The sequence below is a fragment of the Stegastes partitus genome, unplaced genomic scaffold (genome assembly GCF_000690725.1).
Source record: "Stegastes partitus isolate 25-593 unplaced genomic scaffold, Stegastes_partitus-1.0.2 Scaffold1359, whole genome shotgun sequence".
In the NCBI taxonomy this organism is placed as follows: domain Eukaryota; kingdom Metazoa; phylum Chordata; class Actinopteri; family Pomacentridae; genus Stegastes; species Stegastes partitus.
This window is the reverse complement of record NW_007579090.1, coordinates 128067-143820: the sequence shown is the minus strand read 5'-3', so window position 1 is coordinate 143820 and position 15754 is coordinate 128067. Positions and strand designations below refer to the sequence as shown.

The following is a 15754-nucleotide window of genomic DNA, read 5'->3' as shown; positions in this document are numbered from 1 at the left end:
TGTCTCACCATGAAGCAGCCTGCAGCGAGGGGGAGGATTGTACAAAGCCAGATGACTGTTGGTTATTTAGTTTCTATGTAGAAACTAAAAAAAAACAAAAACTGCCTGATCTGTAAAGGTGGGAGGCTATCTAGTCGAGATAGTGCTCCAATTCTTACAGCTTTTATTTTCCACCTTCAAATTTATGAAGCATTCAAAAGACTGAACAATAAAATACAAGAGACTACAAGCATGTTCACCCCTTCTTTAGCAATACGGCAGTGAACAGGAAGCAGCGGGAACATTCACCTCCAGTCACACCAGCAGCTTCCTCTTTTATTCACCAGTAAGGTTGAAGAGTCCGAATTTGAACATCAGTCAGTGTCCTGATTAAATGAGTAAAAGATACGGAGAAGCTAGAAGCTGCAGAAATTGGTTCAGCGCAGTTCTTGGTCTTAAAACTCTGAAAGAGTCTCAGAAGAGTGTTTGAGTCTGAAGTAATTCAGCCTGACTGAAAGTTTCAGAAAATTCACTGACTCATTTTGTTTCTGGAAAACTTTACAGTGACTCAGACGAAAAAGAAGAAGAAGAAGAAGAAGAAGAAGAAGAAAGAGAAGGAGAAGAAGAGGTCAAATACAGGTAAAATATTACATTTCTATTATATTTGTATGAATTGTAAAGCTGTATGAAAGCCTCATATCTCCAGTTTAGTCAGATTTAACCATTTCACGCCTTTTTCTCACATTCATACAAACCACATCACTTCTGAAATACCTGCATGGCTAACATAGAGATAAGTGGTTTCCAGGTTGTGTTATTGTGTCACCATTATGCATGTTTTTAGTGTATCAGATCGTGTCTCACCTTTAGAAGAAACTCAAAATTTTCTCACCGTGGAATTTCCTGTAATCAGATATGGGTTCCACGTTTCCTGCACACGACATTTCAGCCATGAGGTTTTCTAGCATCTTGTTTCTGACAGGAAGGTTGCTCAGGTTTTGCAACCTCAGATATTAATCAGAATTCTGCTTATCAGTCGTCACCATTGGTCACCTCAGAAGAATCATTGCCAGTTTTATTGTCGTGATACAGTGAAAAAAGAAATTGCACGTGGCTTCTGTCCTTAGATGCAAATAACAGACTGGCCATAAATATAGATCAAAACAAGGAAAAAGTCTAAAAATTGTATGAATAGTAGATGTACAGAAATATAAACAAGTAGTGCCAAACAGAGCACCGCTGGATGAGACAAAAACTAGACACACACACACACAACTCTCCTTATATCACACACACACAGGAAAAGTGTAGTCTGATTGAATGTCACAGTGAGAATAAAAGGTTATATGTCTTTTTATACAGTGCATGTAGACTTCTGATTTCAACTGCACATACACACATATTTGCATATCTATATAGTATATAGACATATATAGATATATATATATATATTTAAAACATAAAACATTACAATACAAAACAGAAAAGTACCAGAAAAAGTCAGTAGCAGCAGAATGTAACCGGAATGACAACAGAGGTGCAACATTTGCAAAGTCATAAAGTGATATTAGTGACATTTACCCTGCAAAATGTAGGTGGGCAGCTCTTCTGGAGCTTTCCACTTTGTCCCATCATCCTCATCGCCAGGCGCTTCTTCAAGACAACAAACCTGCAATGAAATCATCCAGACCATTAGATCTTCATGCTGGTTTTTCTGTTATTGTCTCTCCCTTCAGATAAACTGACCTTGAATCTGATTGGCTCCCTGTGGACGTCATGCTGGAGACGGTTTCAATGAAAAACCAGAGTTGCGTGCCACCGTACGACGCTGGCAGCCTGCCTCTGACGATGCTGTACAGCTCCGTGTTTATCGTTGGTCTGCCCACCAACCTGCTGACGGTTCTCCTCACCTGGCTGCAGGTTCGCAGGAAGAACGTGTTGGGCATTTACCTGTTTGGCCTGTCGCTGTGTGACCTTACCTACCTGGGCACGCTGCCTGTGTGGGCGGACTACGTCTTCCATGGACACAGCTGGCGGTGGAGTTCAGTCGCCTGCAAGCTGACGGGTTACATTTTCTTCAACAACATGTACATCAGCATCTTCCTGCTCTGCTGCATCTCCTGTGACCGCTACATTGCCGTCGTCTACAGCGTGGAGTCCCGCGGCCTGCGGCGGGGACGCCACGCTATCCTCATCACCCTCACCATCGTCCTGGTGGTGGCCCTCGGTCACATCCCTGTCTTTACCATGAAGGAGGGCAACGCCACCGAGGGATCACGGCGCTGCTTTGAGCCAAGTCAGAGTAGCGCCACGGTGACTGGCTTTAGCTACGCCCGCTTCATCATCGGTTTTCTGATCCCGCTGCTGCTGCTTGTGGTGACAAACCGCGGCATCCTGGTCAACGTACAGCGCAGCACGGGGCTGAGGGAGGAGCAGAAGCAGCGCGTCCGGCAGCTGGCGGTGGCTGTGGTGGTCCTGTTCCTGGTCTGCTTCGCCCCATACCACGTGATCCTCCTGATCCGAGCCATCATCTTCCATTTCCCCCACCTGGAGGACGGCACCTGTCTGTTCGAGACGACCATGTACACCCCCTACACCATCTCCCTCGGCCTGTCCACCATCAACAGCGCCATCAACCCAATCCTCTACGTCCTGTCCAGTGACAACATACGCAAGGAGCTGAGCCGAGGACTTGCACAGTTCTGCGGCCGAGCGATGCTCCGACCGCGATCCAACAGCAGCCAGAACAAGATCCAGCCTTCCAACAACTCCTTAGAGCTGCACATTGGGACCGAGACCGAGAGACAGACAGCAGGAACACCACCAGGGTCCTGATGGACCGGCCTCCACAGGACCCAACAAAACACTGTCCGCAGGCCGGCGTCTTAAGTACGACCAGCACTGCAGGGTCATCCAGAACATACTGCTGGACTCTGCTGCAGCAAACATCATGGAGTCTAGTGGGGTCACCTCTGAGGAGCAGGACTGAGAGCAGAACCAGAAGATGGTGAGAAGTCTGTTCATGGGCCAAAGTGATGGACGCATGTATGAACATGTACCAGGACAAACTGAGTCCGAAACAGTCAAAGGAACTTAAATGAATTTTTTATTGCTGTTTTTACCTGAAATCACTGTGATGCTTGTTGTTGTTGTTGTTGTTGTTGTTGTTGTTGTTGTTGTTGTTGTAGACTTCTTCTAGTTAATAGTTTAATTCCATTGATGATTAAAATGATTACAAAAAGCAGAAAATGTGTGACGTTTATCATCAGAACAGTAAAAAGGAAGAGGAAGGTTTCACATGAAGTTTGTTTTGCTTGGTCACAATGCGTTTACATTTCACAGTGAATATTTCAATGTGTGGGCTCCAGCCCGCCGTGACCCTAGTGAGGATTAAACGGTGTGTAGATAATGGATGGATGGACATTTAAATGTTGTCATTTCAAAGAGAGAATTCAGATAAAATCTTCAACTTGTGAGACATCAGCGGCTCCTGTCTGACGCAAACAAGCACTGTTTAAAAGGAAAACTCAGTCTATGAGTTGCTAAAGAAGAGTACCTACAGACCTTTCAGACTATCTGGATGAAAGCAAACATTTTCTCAGTAAAACTGGCAGAAAATATCAGCAAAAATAAACTCAGTTTTACAGCCTTTAAAATGTTTTTCTTGCAGCAGATTTTATTCAAAATGGCAAAAGGGCAAACAGCAATAAACACGAAAAGATTTTACGACTTCAAAATGAGCTTCAGCATTTGATTAAAGTGAATAAAGAACTCCAGCAAACCAAAGATGATTCTGTCTGGTTCAAGGGGACTTTCAGGATCAGCATCACGTCTGACTCTGTGAACGTAGGCGAACACTAGACCTGCGGTTTTCATAACAGACACACAGCGAGCTGCTGATCATCATCTGTGAACATCTGCATCGACATCCAGCTGTTGCAGCAGCTTCCTGTCTGAAATCATTAAGCTTTGAATAAAGCTGCTAACCTGTTTCCTGTTGTCGCATTCAGGCTTTACACTCATCCGGCTGTCCGTTACCATGACAACGCAGGTCAGACAGGCCTCACCTGTGTGTCTGACAACATTTATCAGTAACAGACACTACAGTGATAAAGGTCCCATGTTGTGGCCTTTTTCAGCAAATAAATCAAAGTCACACACGTCCCCAGAATGTATTGTTCAGTTCTCAGCTCAAAATACTGTAAAGATGATTCATTTCACCGTTACTGCAGAACATCTGTCCTAAACAGGCTGCTTCAGCGTCTGGAGCTTTAGGTGCAGTTTAGATGTCGTTGTCCACAATCCCTTCCGGCAGAAGAGTCTGACTGTGATTTACTTCACAGAGCAGCTGACATTAAGCAAATGAGCGTGAGATCCAGACTTTCTATCACCTCTAACTTTTCACTTTCACATGGAAACACCACTGAATTCAAAGCACAGCTGCAATATTTTAGCGGTGCAGAGCTGCAGCATGAAAATGGCTTTGAAGTGACTGTTGGTTCGCATTTATCAGCAACACATCCTGGATTGTTTTTCAAGGGACCTCATAAATGTGGTGAACCTGCAATGTTGTTTAGTAACTCGTGTAAGACGCTAATAAATCTGATAAAACACAACATCACCCAGGGAAGAACGTCCTGAAAAATAGATCAATAAAATATAAATAACTAAATTATTTTTCTTTTGGAAACTTATTAAAAAATATTCTGTGTCCTATATACAAGTATTAATAATAATAAATCCTTTCTTTTGGTAGAAATATTCTTTATTTTCTGACTTTAAACAGCTTTTTGAGATCACAAAAAAAATTTATTCCTCATTTATTCTCAGATTTTTCTACGTGCTTCAGTCTCTACTTCACATTCATTCAGTGGTCTGACAACAGAAGCTGAAAAATATCCAAATGAGAACAACTTCACTGGGAATTCAGCTGTACTAAAATGCAGAATATGTGAGTGTAGGAAGGAGAGAGACAAACAGAGAAGGAGCGGGAGGATTATACCAATTACTTTTAGCTCAACAACTATTGGTTGCTCTGATTCTACATAGAAACTGAATACAATTCTGACTGGCTTGTAAAGCTGGGAGGCCATCAGTTGATGGGGGCTTGAGGAATGATAGAAATAAGTACAGTCGTGAATCGATAATCTGACACATAACAATCCCAAAATCCGACAGGTTTTGAGGAAAAACAAACGGAACCCATGAAAAACAGCCTTAACATACCGACAGCCTTGGATTCTGACTCGAACAGATTTACTTATCTTTGATGTCACAAGCACACCGATCAATTAGGCGTGAAATCCAGCGATGCGTAGCGTTCTAAAAACACGATAGTAACGCTCATTGAGTGAGTTTGCCAACTAATGAAGTCGGTTTGCATCAGTTTGTTCGTGAACAACTCTTCATGTGTGGAACACAGGAAGGTTTGGTGCTTTGAAGTATTAAGCAATGTGACATTTTATGACACCATAACAGCATCATATACGTAGATAGTTTATTATACCAACTATAAACAATGACTATTAACAACAAATGATCCTTCAAGCATCAAGCCCTTCTTGTATCTGGACCTCCGTCTTGACAATCCGACAGCCTTGCTATCCGACATAAAAGAAGGTTTTACGTTTAGAGTCGGATTATTGAGTCACGACCGTATCGTCATATCTTAACAGCTTTTTATTAACACCCAATTTTAGTTGTATTGTATTCATCATTGTATTGTATGATTATTATATCAAGTTTTTGGGACATACAAAACAATAAACATGAATCTTTCACTATCTGGGACCTTTACACTCACCTCTAGCTGGTGGTGGACTTGCGGCCGTTGTCACATAAATAAATAGGAAATTCTCCCACAGTTTACTGGCAGAGACACACCTGTGATTACACCTAACCGATGAACATTACATCAATCATTAGAAATACTGATGGCAACTCAGCTTGTTTTTGAGATGGCAGCTGACTCACAGTGATCCACAACACTGACATGAATAACAACGTGTCTGGACAGACATAAGGAGTTATTGAGGGATTGGTTGTTCCTCCGTTTACCGGTGACACACACACACCTGGTCTGACAGCCGTTTTAAACTACACACAAACTGTGCACTGCTGCTCTAAGGAAGTGACCTGAATGTTCATATACGCGGTTACCAGCGTTCTCAACAGGAAGTCATTTGAGAAAAAAAAAAAAAAAATAGAAAGTTGCAGGAAACCTGCAGCATCAGATAGGAGTCAAACCAAGTTCAGCTTCAGGTGAGAGGAAGAGTTCAACAACACTAACAACTTGCACTGTTCTGTGAGTCAAAGCTGAGGGCGAAAAGTACAACTGGCAAGACGTTTACATCAATGAGTGGCAAACATGTAAATAAAATGTGCATATCACAATAAAACAATGAGTTAAAACTTCATTACTGATACAAAACGGACTCAAGTAAAGCAAAAACTATTAAATTGCTGTAAAAAACTAGAATGTGAACACAACAGTAAAGGTTTACCAGCGCGTGTTGCTGTTGCCCTGCTTTCTCCCTGCAGGCGTGCAGTTCTGCAGACCGTTCGTTTGTTCTGCAGGAGCTTTTGACCGCTTGTTGCTATCTTGGCTCTGACTTCTTCTTCTTTGCTGTTGGTCTTTTTTTTTGTTTCAGTCTGTGAAACCAATTTAAAATGTGCTGCACCTGAAGCATAATTTCACTTTGTGTTTTTATAGTTTTGTGTTCGTGTCCAAAGAAAAATCTGAGAGTAAATGAAGAATTTCTTTTTAGTGATTTAAAAAAAAAAAACTGTTTAAAGTCAGAAAATAAAGAACATTTCTATCAAAATAAATGGAGTTATTATTAATACTAGTATATAGGATACAGAATATTTTAATAAGTTTCCAAAAGAAGAATAATTTAGTTTTTTATATTTTATTGACTATTATTTTTTGGGACGTTCTTCCCTGGGTGCCGTTATGTTTTATCAGATTTATTAGCTTCTTACATGAATTACAAAACAACATTGCAAGTTCACCACATTTATGAGGTTCCTGCAGTTTGAAAAACAATCCAGGACGTGTTGCTGAAAGCCTCAGGAGCAGATGACGGTGTGTTGGGATGATGTTTTTGAAGTTCGATTCATTTATTTTGTTTTGAAGCAGTGCAGCAGGAACTCTGACCTGATTCCTGCTCTGCTCTGATTGGCTCTGCTGTCGCTCTGCTCTCATCCGGACACTCTGATTGGCCGACGGTCCGTGTATAAACAAGCAGAGAGGACCTTATAAATCTTTAATGAACCTGCCAGACACAACTGAGGGTGAAATTAATCATTGATAACTGACCTGAAATCATCACTGAGCTGAATTAAATATGACAAAAACAGAATGGAGTCTGGTACAGGGTGACAGCCACATGCCAAAAATTTCACAATTTCTCTTTTTTGGGGGGGGATTTCCATCTATTTTTAATTAGAATTTGCTCTTGTTTTGTTTGTGTATCTCATGTGGTGTGGTAAACACTAACCAACAATTTCAGATGACTGTCACTGTGAACTGTCGACTCCGTAGCATAAAATCTGTGAATTGTGAAGTGTGGGATTGCATATAATTGGGACACACTACTTTGTCATGATATTTCACTTTATGTTCATGTGGAAATCTTTATGGAGAAACGAGCCGTCACTTGTCACCGTGTTCTCGGCAGCTTCAGCTTGTTCCCACACCGAATGTGATGTAACTGTGCAGAGGATTGTGAGTCAGAGTAGCCAGCAAACCATAGTGGGTTCATTACAAAATCCAACCTGATCTAACACGACAGTAGGTATTGTTGATTTACTACATTTGACATACTCTGCATTGGGACATACTAAATCTCCATCTGGCGTACGATGTGGTATGTTCTGGTAGATTCATCGTAGCAACTGGACTTGCTTGAGTTCCTTGAAGATGTTTCACCTCTCATCCAAGAGGCTTCATCAGTTCTGACTGACTAGTTGGGAGTTCCAGTTACTTATATCCTAAAGGAGCCATTAACAACTGTGTTTCGGTTTCATTTGGGGGTTTGTTGCCCTCCCTCTCGTTATGTGAGTTGTTAGTGCTCCCACTGCCACAACAAATGGGTTTGTTAGGGTCTGTTGTGGCTAGGTGTGAATGTGGTTACATCTTCCTGGGGAGAGATCTTAGGACTGAATTGGGAAGATGAAACCACCTTCACACCGAGCCACAACAGACCCTAGCGAACCCCACTGTGTCAGGGGGAGCACTAAAGACCCACATAACGAGGGGGAGGCACAACAAACCCCTAATTGAAACCGAAACACAGTTGTTAATGGCTCCTTTAGGATATAAGTATGTGGAACTCCCAACTGGTCAGTCAGAACTGATGAAGCCTCTTGGATGAGAAGTGAAACGTCTTCAAGGAACTCAATCAAGTCCAGTTGCTACGATTAAACTAGCAGAACAACCATGACCTGGATGACTGAGGATCTTCACAGACATATATGGTATGGTAGTATGGATGTTAGAACACACTCCGAGAGGATGCGAAAGTGATTTCAGATAGTCTGAGAGTAGGGTGAATCTGAACAGAACCTCCTCCACAGCAGGCTGGCTGTGCAGCATCAGTTACCATGGTGATCTAGCAGGTTAAGGCCAGCAAGATACCTCGCTAACCCATTAATCTCGCTTCAGAGCACACCCATCTGTGCTAATGTTATTTCCCTGTGCAGCTGTTGTTTAAGTGTTGTTTACCTGTGCAGGTGTTCCCTGTTGTGACACAGACACTCAGATTCGCTTCAGGTTCATTTATTGTGTTTTTTTGGCTGCTAACAGTTTATCGTTACAAAGATTCTTTAACTGGTGATTCTGGAAGAAACAAAGCAGTAGTGTTCAGGTGTGACCCCTCCCCACGTCGCCTGTCTCCACCTGAGCAGAGGGCGGGGTCAGGTCGGGGGTGGGAGGGGCAACAGGAAAGATCATCACTGACACAAAATCAAAGATTATTTTTCTCCTACAACAACAACAACAATGATGATGTGCAACTTTAACAAAACTTTAAAATTAATTCTTACAGTGTTTTTTCATCAGAGTGAGACCTCCCATTTATCAGGAGTTAGCCACAGTTAGCTCAGCGGCTAGCAGCCCGCTAACGCTCAACTGGAAGTTATTTAATACAGAAGAAGAACAGGAGGTGACTGGTCCCACAGAGCCAATCAGAATAAAGGTCAAAGGTCACACACAGCAGCTGTCAGCAGGGAGGGGGTTAAAACCAAGGGGGGCGGGGCTTCCCAGCAGGTAAAATCCAACAAAATAAAAGCAGCAGGAAGCTCAGACTCACCCCGCTACAATAAAATCCTCAAAGTAAAAGCTCAACTCTCAGTCTGCAGCCTGATTGGTTCATTCAGGGGCCCCGTGCACCCTCAGGTGTGAGGGGGTGGGACTTCAGGTGAGCAAAGGCGAGTTCAGGGCTCAGAGTCCAGGCCGTCTAGAGTTAACTGGCTGCGGTGGGGGGAGTTGGGGCTCGGGGGGCTGCTGGGATTGGAGCTGTTGGAGGGGGTCGAGTGCTTAGTGGAGTCCGAGTCCGGCTGGGTGTCAGACATCCACAACACACAGAGAGAGAAAGAGAGAGGGGCTCATCAATATATTATGTGCTGGTTATTGACAGGTTCACACATCAGGACTGCTGTCCACAGTTTTTTAAGTGTGTGTGTGTGTGCGCGTGTGTGTTACCTCTCGGTCCAGGTCTTGGTCTGGTTCACAGATGCTGCGGGATGAAGCTCCTCCTCCAAAATCTGAACCAATAAAAACACATAAGCGAGGAGCCCTCATGTTGAATAGGTGTGTTCATGAAAAGTTTTCTGTGAGTGTAGGTGTGTGTGTGTGTGTGTCTGTTTACCTGAAGCTGTGCGGGTTATGTGTGTCTTGCTCCTCTGTTGCCGGGAGATACTGGACAGTGGGCGGGGCTTATCTTTAATGGAGTCGTCCTGAGAGGAGGGCAGCACACTCTACAGACACACAGGAGGCAGCATGACACACTGATCTAAACATCAGTGCAGTGTAGTGGTCAGTAGCAGTGGCGGCTGGGTAATACGGGCTCCGCCCCACTACTAGTGACCAGAGAAAAGGTAGTTCTCAAACACAATGTTAAATTTGAATTAATTATAACAAAATAATAATAATTTTTAAAAAAATAACGTTCATATTATTTTGCCATATTAACAGTATTTGCATTATCAACAGATTTGATATTAGCCTCCGCAGCATGTTTACTAATTCTACACTTCCTGGATGCGGGATGCTGGCCAAATGAGTGTGCATATAGCTTGAAAAATGTTTTGTGATCATGTGACCTTGGCCCGGGCTCTGATTGGCAGCTGCAGACTCTCTCACGGGGTGCAGCTCGGTGCGTCCCGGACCCGGCCACTTTTGCTGTAAGTCAATTAATTCTGTCTTCATTTGCTTTTGTCTTCTGTGGCTGGACATCAAAACTGTCTGTCACCGTCACACGGCCTTTCCCCTCCTCTTCTACTAGATGACAGCTACTGGCCTTATGGCTTAATACGTTGGCCATGCTGTCAATGGAGAAGAGGCTGCTCACAGAGATGAAAGACTTCAAGTGAAAAGTCATAGAGAAGTTTGCTGAGCAGAAAGAGAGAAGAGCCACATTTTTGTTCAAATAGCAGGACTCCAGACTGCATTTTGGACCTTTTTTTTAGAGTGTGTGTGAATTGATGAGCACGATGATCATGAAGTTGTATTAGTGTCGCTGTAACTGGCACAGAAAGCTGCTGTGTGGACCACAGTGGTGGAAAGTAGAACCTTTATAACTTCAGTGTACTACGGTATTTACACTTAAAATGGAAAGTACTTACATTCACTGTTTATCCACTCATAGAAAAGACCGCGTGTAGAATATATGTAACTGGGTTTAACCTCGGACAAATCTGAGGGAGAACGCCCTAGTTTTATAGATTTTTAAAGTCATTTTTGGTCACGCACCTGTCTGAGCACACCACAGCCACCAAGCAGCCGCTACCGCAGCCTGCTATGTGGGGCGTTTAGGGAGCATCAGTAAACTGTAGTGTCTATCGATAACAAAGTGTTCAGCAAGTCCTATGTTTTACCTTTGACCAGGTGGGAGGTGCAACAAAATGAGAAAGTTGGTCGTACCGGTGCTACCAGAGAAAAAGTTAGTCTGGAGCCCTGAATAGTGTTTTTTTCATTATTTATGTGTTTCGAGTTTTTACAGATCCTGTAAATATTGATGAAAGTTTGATGAATGGTTTTGAAATTTAGTTCTGGTCAGTCTTGATAATGTTAAATTAGGTTCTGATTAGAATATCCTCCAAAGGTACAACATTTGCATTCCTGTAAATAGTTGTGCCTGATGTTACTCATATTCTAACTTCTGATTTAAAATAAAAGGTCATTAGCAGTCTGCGCGGCCCCCCAAAAACTTTCACCGGCCGCCGATGGTCAGTAGAGAGAGAGAGCGTGTGTGTGTGCAGCGCCCTCTGGTGGTCGTGCTGTCAGCTCTCTGCTCCAGTCTCAGACAGGAAAATAACAAAATCATCTGTGCAGGTTGTGCGGAACAATCGACTGCAGTCTCATTACTGTACCTTCTGACCAAATGACAGAATAACTGAGAAAAAGCTGACAGATTAATCAGTGATGAATCAATCAATATCTGCAGCTCAACATTGAAACTTGTAACCTATTTTAAAAAATGAGGAACGCAAAGTTCCTCATTTAACAAGCGCACAACTGTCAGCCCACATCTGACACCAAATGACTACAGTTAAAGCGGAGTGAGTAGATTCACTGATCAACAGCTGAGACCTTTTACATGAACTTAATCTTCTTTGAACCGTTGGGCGGATGAGACTCTGAAGACAGGAACAGGATGCTGTGACAGATATTTTTAACAATCTTTCATCATCATCACACTTCAGATAACTCATTCCTTCAGCTTAAAGAAAAATCTTATTGCTGCGTTCAAGTCACATATGAGTTGAGAAAGTGGCAGAAAATACTGTTCAGCTGGATATTATTGAACTGACGGGACTGGAAGATGGCTCTCTTCCGTTTTAGGAACCACATACTGGGTCACTGCAGGTGTGGTGCGGCTCTCCTTACTGAATCCACTGATCAATGGGCAGAGTCTGGAGGTGGCACCTCACCACAGCACTGTCAACCTTAACAGGTCTCCAGGCCTGCTGGTTTGTCCATGAGCCCCTCAACCTCCAGAATCTTATGTAAAGTGGATCTTCCTCCCTCCACATCACTTTAAGCTCTCACAGTCAGAAGTGGTGAGAGGACACATATCTGGTTCCAGCTGCTTACAGGGGGGTGGTCTTGTTTCATCCCTCAGTGAAAGGAAATAATCAGGAGAGTAGACAGAATGTTGTTACTCAGCGAGTCGACAGCACTCGACTCCAGTTTGTTTCTGTAGTATAGGACGGCAGAAACCCAAACTTTATGCCAAAAACAGTTTACTTAGTTTTTTAGGATCAATAAATACAAATTATTACAAAAATAACAAGTGCTACAATATTTAGAATCTCAAACAACCAGCAGCTGATGGGACCCTGACATGTGAAACGATCTGAAACTGAACTATCTTGTGACTTGAACGCAGCTCCAACCTGAACATACTGCAAGCCAGTGTGGGGGAGGAGGGGGCGCAGGGTGAGGAGAAGAGAGAGAGAGAGAAGCTGGCCTACCCTTCCCAGAGAGGAGGTGGAGGGAGAGGAGGAGGAGGAGGAAGAAGGCTGCAGGAGGCTCTGCTGGGAGGAAGAAGAGGAGGCGTCTTTCTGCAAGAAGGCGCCGGCCGACGCCGACGTCATGTGATAGACGTGCTCAAAGTTGGAGGGGGGAGAGATGAGGGTGTGACGGGAGGAGGAGGAAGGGGAAGGGGAGGGAGACGGGAAGGGGGAAAGGGCGGTGACATCACCAACCTGATAATTGTGGGGAGGAAGAGGAGGAGGAGGAGGAGGAAGGGGTGAGGAAGAAGGGGTGAGGGAGGTGAGACAGGGGGAGGAGGAAGAGAGAAGAGAGGAGGAGTCAGTGTGATGAACAGAGCTGTCGGAGGGGCGGGGAGGTGAGCAGGTGAGGGAGGAGAACATGCCGGCAGGAGGAGGTGCAGTAAGGAGGAGGAGTTACCAGAGGGAGGTCCATCAGGACCTGCATGCCGTCTCCTGGTCCCATGTGAGCCACGTGGTTGAAGTTTGTCGGATTAGAAATCATCTTGGACCTCAGCTCTGGATCCCTTAGCATCTCCCTGACAACAAACAAACAGCACGGAAATACAAATAAACAACCAACACAACACAAATATCCAACAGATGATGCATGAACATGACAAATGCAAATAAATAAACAACAAACAAACACAACACAGATTAATAGGGCAAAAATAACATGCATGTATTGTAATGAGTCAGTGTTTTATTTTGCTGACACACTTGTTTTATTCAGTTTTTATTCTGTATTTTTTAAAAGTCACTGTTGAATTTTGTCACCTCCTCTGCTGAAGTCGCTCCTCTTCAGGAACTTTGAAGAGAAACTTCCTCTTGCTGCGAGTTCGAACCATCAGCTTCCTGCTGTGGTCCGACGTCTCTGGGATGGTGAGGTCGCCCTCTGGTGAGACACAGGTCAGAAATGGGTGCAAAGGTGTTAGTTTCAGCAGTAAAGGCTCATGTCGGTGTCCAGGTGTGTTTGGATTCAGGTGTGATACCTGATGAGGTGTTGCTGAAGTAAATCAGACGTGGAGGTTCTGAGCTCAGCAGGTTTAATGTCCCTTCAACATTCAGAGGTCTGATCTGAGGACAAGGACACACACAAGAGGTTGTCAGCCATTCCTAAACTGTGATTGGCTGGTTCTGAGCTGTGCTGGGCTGTGATTGGCTACCTTGCGGAGGGAGATGGTTTGGACCCACTCTGTAGTGTGAATATCAAAGACATCGACCCCGTATTCACTGTAGACCGTCAGGTGAGATGAGTTAGAGCCTGAAGAGAAAAGCACAAATCAGAGACCAGCTAGTTTCTGTCAAACCTCACCTGATAATCTCCTTCACCTGTCTGTACTCACTTGTCTCACTTCTTCATTCTACACTCACTTTTATAATGACTAATATATTAACGTACTGCATGCGAGCGGCGTGGCGGGCCACATCAACTCTTGGGTCCGAGACCGGCGGCCCTGTCCGTCCACGTAGATGCCGAGCTGGCTGAAGCAGAGCAGCAGCTCACTGGAGCCAACCTCCAGGGCATGCAGGGCATCCAGCGGCTGCTGAGCCAGAAAGGCCAGCGATGGGTCGGCTGGGCTCACCAGACTGATGGGGGACGACTCCCCCTGCAGAGCCAGCAGAGCGAAGCCAGAGGGGTAACCGACACATAGCCGCTCCCTGACCATTCCCAACCATTGCACCGTACCTGGAGCCTGCACCTCCCACAGCTTCTTATGGTGGGGCTTTGCCCGAGTGATTTCATAGCACTGAACCTGGAGGGAAGACGGACAGAACTGAGGCATTAGGACAGAGACAGGATCAGAAGTAAATGTCTGATCCAGGTGAGCTGACAGTTCTCTGACCTGACGTTTGACAGCAGCCAGTAGGCACGCAGGGCCTCCAGGTCGGAGCACCCCTGTGGTCAGAGCCTGGCAGCCTTTGGTTTCTGCCAGCTTAATATCGAAGGCGGACTCGGCGCCCTCCAGCACCCCCCAGGGGTGAAGGTGAACATGACGGTTACGACCGCAGAGGAGAGCAATGATCTTCTCCTTCGGGATCAAATCGATTTGATAAACTTTCTTACTGTCGGCAGCTCGCACAATCACTGCAGAGAGAGGAGAGGAGGAGTTATTACTGACTGTCTGTCTGACGATGTCTATAACAATTTGTTTATTTGTCTTACCATCTCTAGTGACTTCGACCACAAACAGCCCATCTTCTGTTCCCAGGGCGATCCTCTCCCGATCTGCAGAGACGCAAAATGTTCACACAGATTTCTACAAAATCCTAAAATAATCAATAAAAAATACGAAAGCAACATAAATCAACCAAGTATTCACAAGACTAAACATCTACAAAAATTACAGCTCAATACAGGATAAAAACCTTCTATAGACTTCCTGAAACATTCCACCAGAACAAACTCTCTCAGACCATCACTCACTTGTCCGAAATCTATTTCTCAAAGCACACCAGAACAACCTTCTGAAATCTCCAAAAACCCTCAGACCTGTCCGAAACCAATCTACAACTACCAAAACATTGCCAGAGAACTGACCGAGCACTGCGGCAGACAGCGTGGTCTTGATGATGGGTAGTGAGGCATCGTAAGCCTCGTGCAGAACGTGGACCTGCTGGCTCTTCAGCAGGTTCTTGGTCAGGATGCTCTGCAGACCCTCCAGGATTCTGACCCACTTCCTCTTCTCTACTTCACTCTCCGCCAAGACCAGCAGAGACACAGAGGACAGCTGTGAGATCAGCTGCGACGACGTTACCTGAACACAACAACAACAACAGTCAGAACAGAGCCCAGGTCAGAGCTCAGACAGCAAGGCTTCAGAGGGGATGGGGTCTCCTACCCTAAAGATGCAGGGGACGTCCTTCCTGGTGGCATGGATCACATCTGACGCTAAGACAGAGCTGACTGACAAATCCTCGTCTCTGAAACAGAAACACACATGAGATTATGTTCCTCATACCAAAGCAAAAATAATATTAGGAACAACAAATCCTACTACTTGAGAAAAACCCTCTGAAAAGATCCTCAACCTTCACAAAACTAACTGAATCT

At 44.4% G+C, this 15754-nt stretch overlaps 2 protein-coding genes across 3 annotated transcripts in view; one reads left to right on the top strand and one right to left on the bottom strand.

Annotated features, from left to right (window-relative positions):
* Positions 1-325: 325 nt before the first annotated feature.
* On the top strand, positions 326-3223 carry LOC103370011 (probable G-protein coupled receptor 132). Its single transcript, XM_008298911.1, has 2 exons — positions 326-618; positions 1716-3223. The coding sequence occupies exon 2, from the start codon at positions 1756-1758 to the stop codon at positions 2812-2814; it is 1059 nt and encodes a 352-aa protein (XP_008297133.1). The 5' UTR covers positions 326-618; positions 1716-1755; the 3' UTR covers positions 2815-3223.
* Positions 3224-8745: 5522 nt separating this feature from the next.
* The window catches only part of cdc42bpb (CDC42 binding protein kinase beta (DMPK-like)), a 35197-nt gene continuing 28188 nt past the window's right edge, over positions 8746-15754 (bottom strand). For both annotated transcript variants that reach the window (XM_008298913.1, XM_008298914.1), the window contains 12 exons: positions 15543-15624; positions 15242-15458; positions 14867-14929; positions 14547-14788; positions 14102-14456; positions 13866-13963; positions 13692-13776; positions 13477-13594; positions 13118-13235; positions 9852-9960; positions 9686-9747; positions 8746-9540 (listed from right to left, as the gene is read on the bottom strand). In XM_008298913.1, the coding sequence (XP_008297135.1) occupies positions 9418-9540; positions 9686-9747; positions 9852-9960; positions 13118-13235; positions 13477-13594; positions 13692-13776; positions 13866-13963; positions 14102-14456; positions 14547-14788; positions 14867-14929; positions 15242-15458; positions 15543-15624 (1672 nt within the window). In that variant the 3' untranslated portion in view covers positions 8746-9417. The remainder of the gene's footprint in view (positions 9541-9685; positions 9748-9851; positions 9961-13117; positions 13236-13476; positions 13595-13691; positions 13777-13865; positions 13964-14101; positions 14457-14546; positions 14789-14866; positions 14930-15241; positions 15459-15542; positions 15625-15754) is intronic.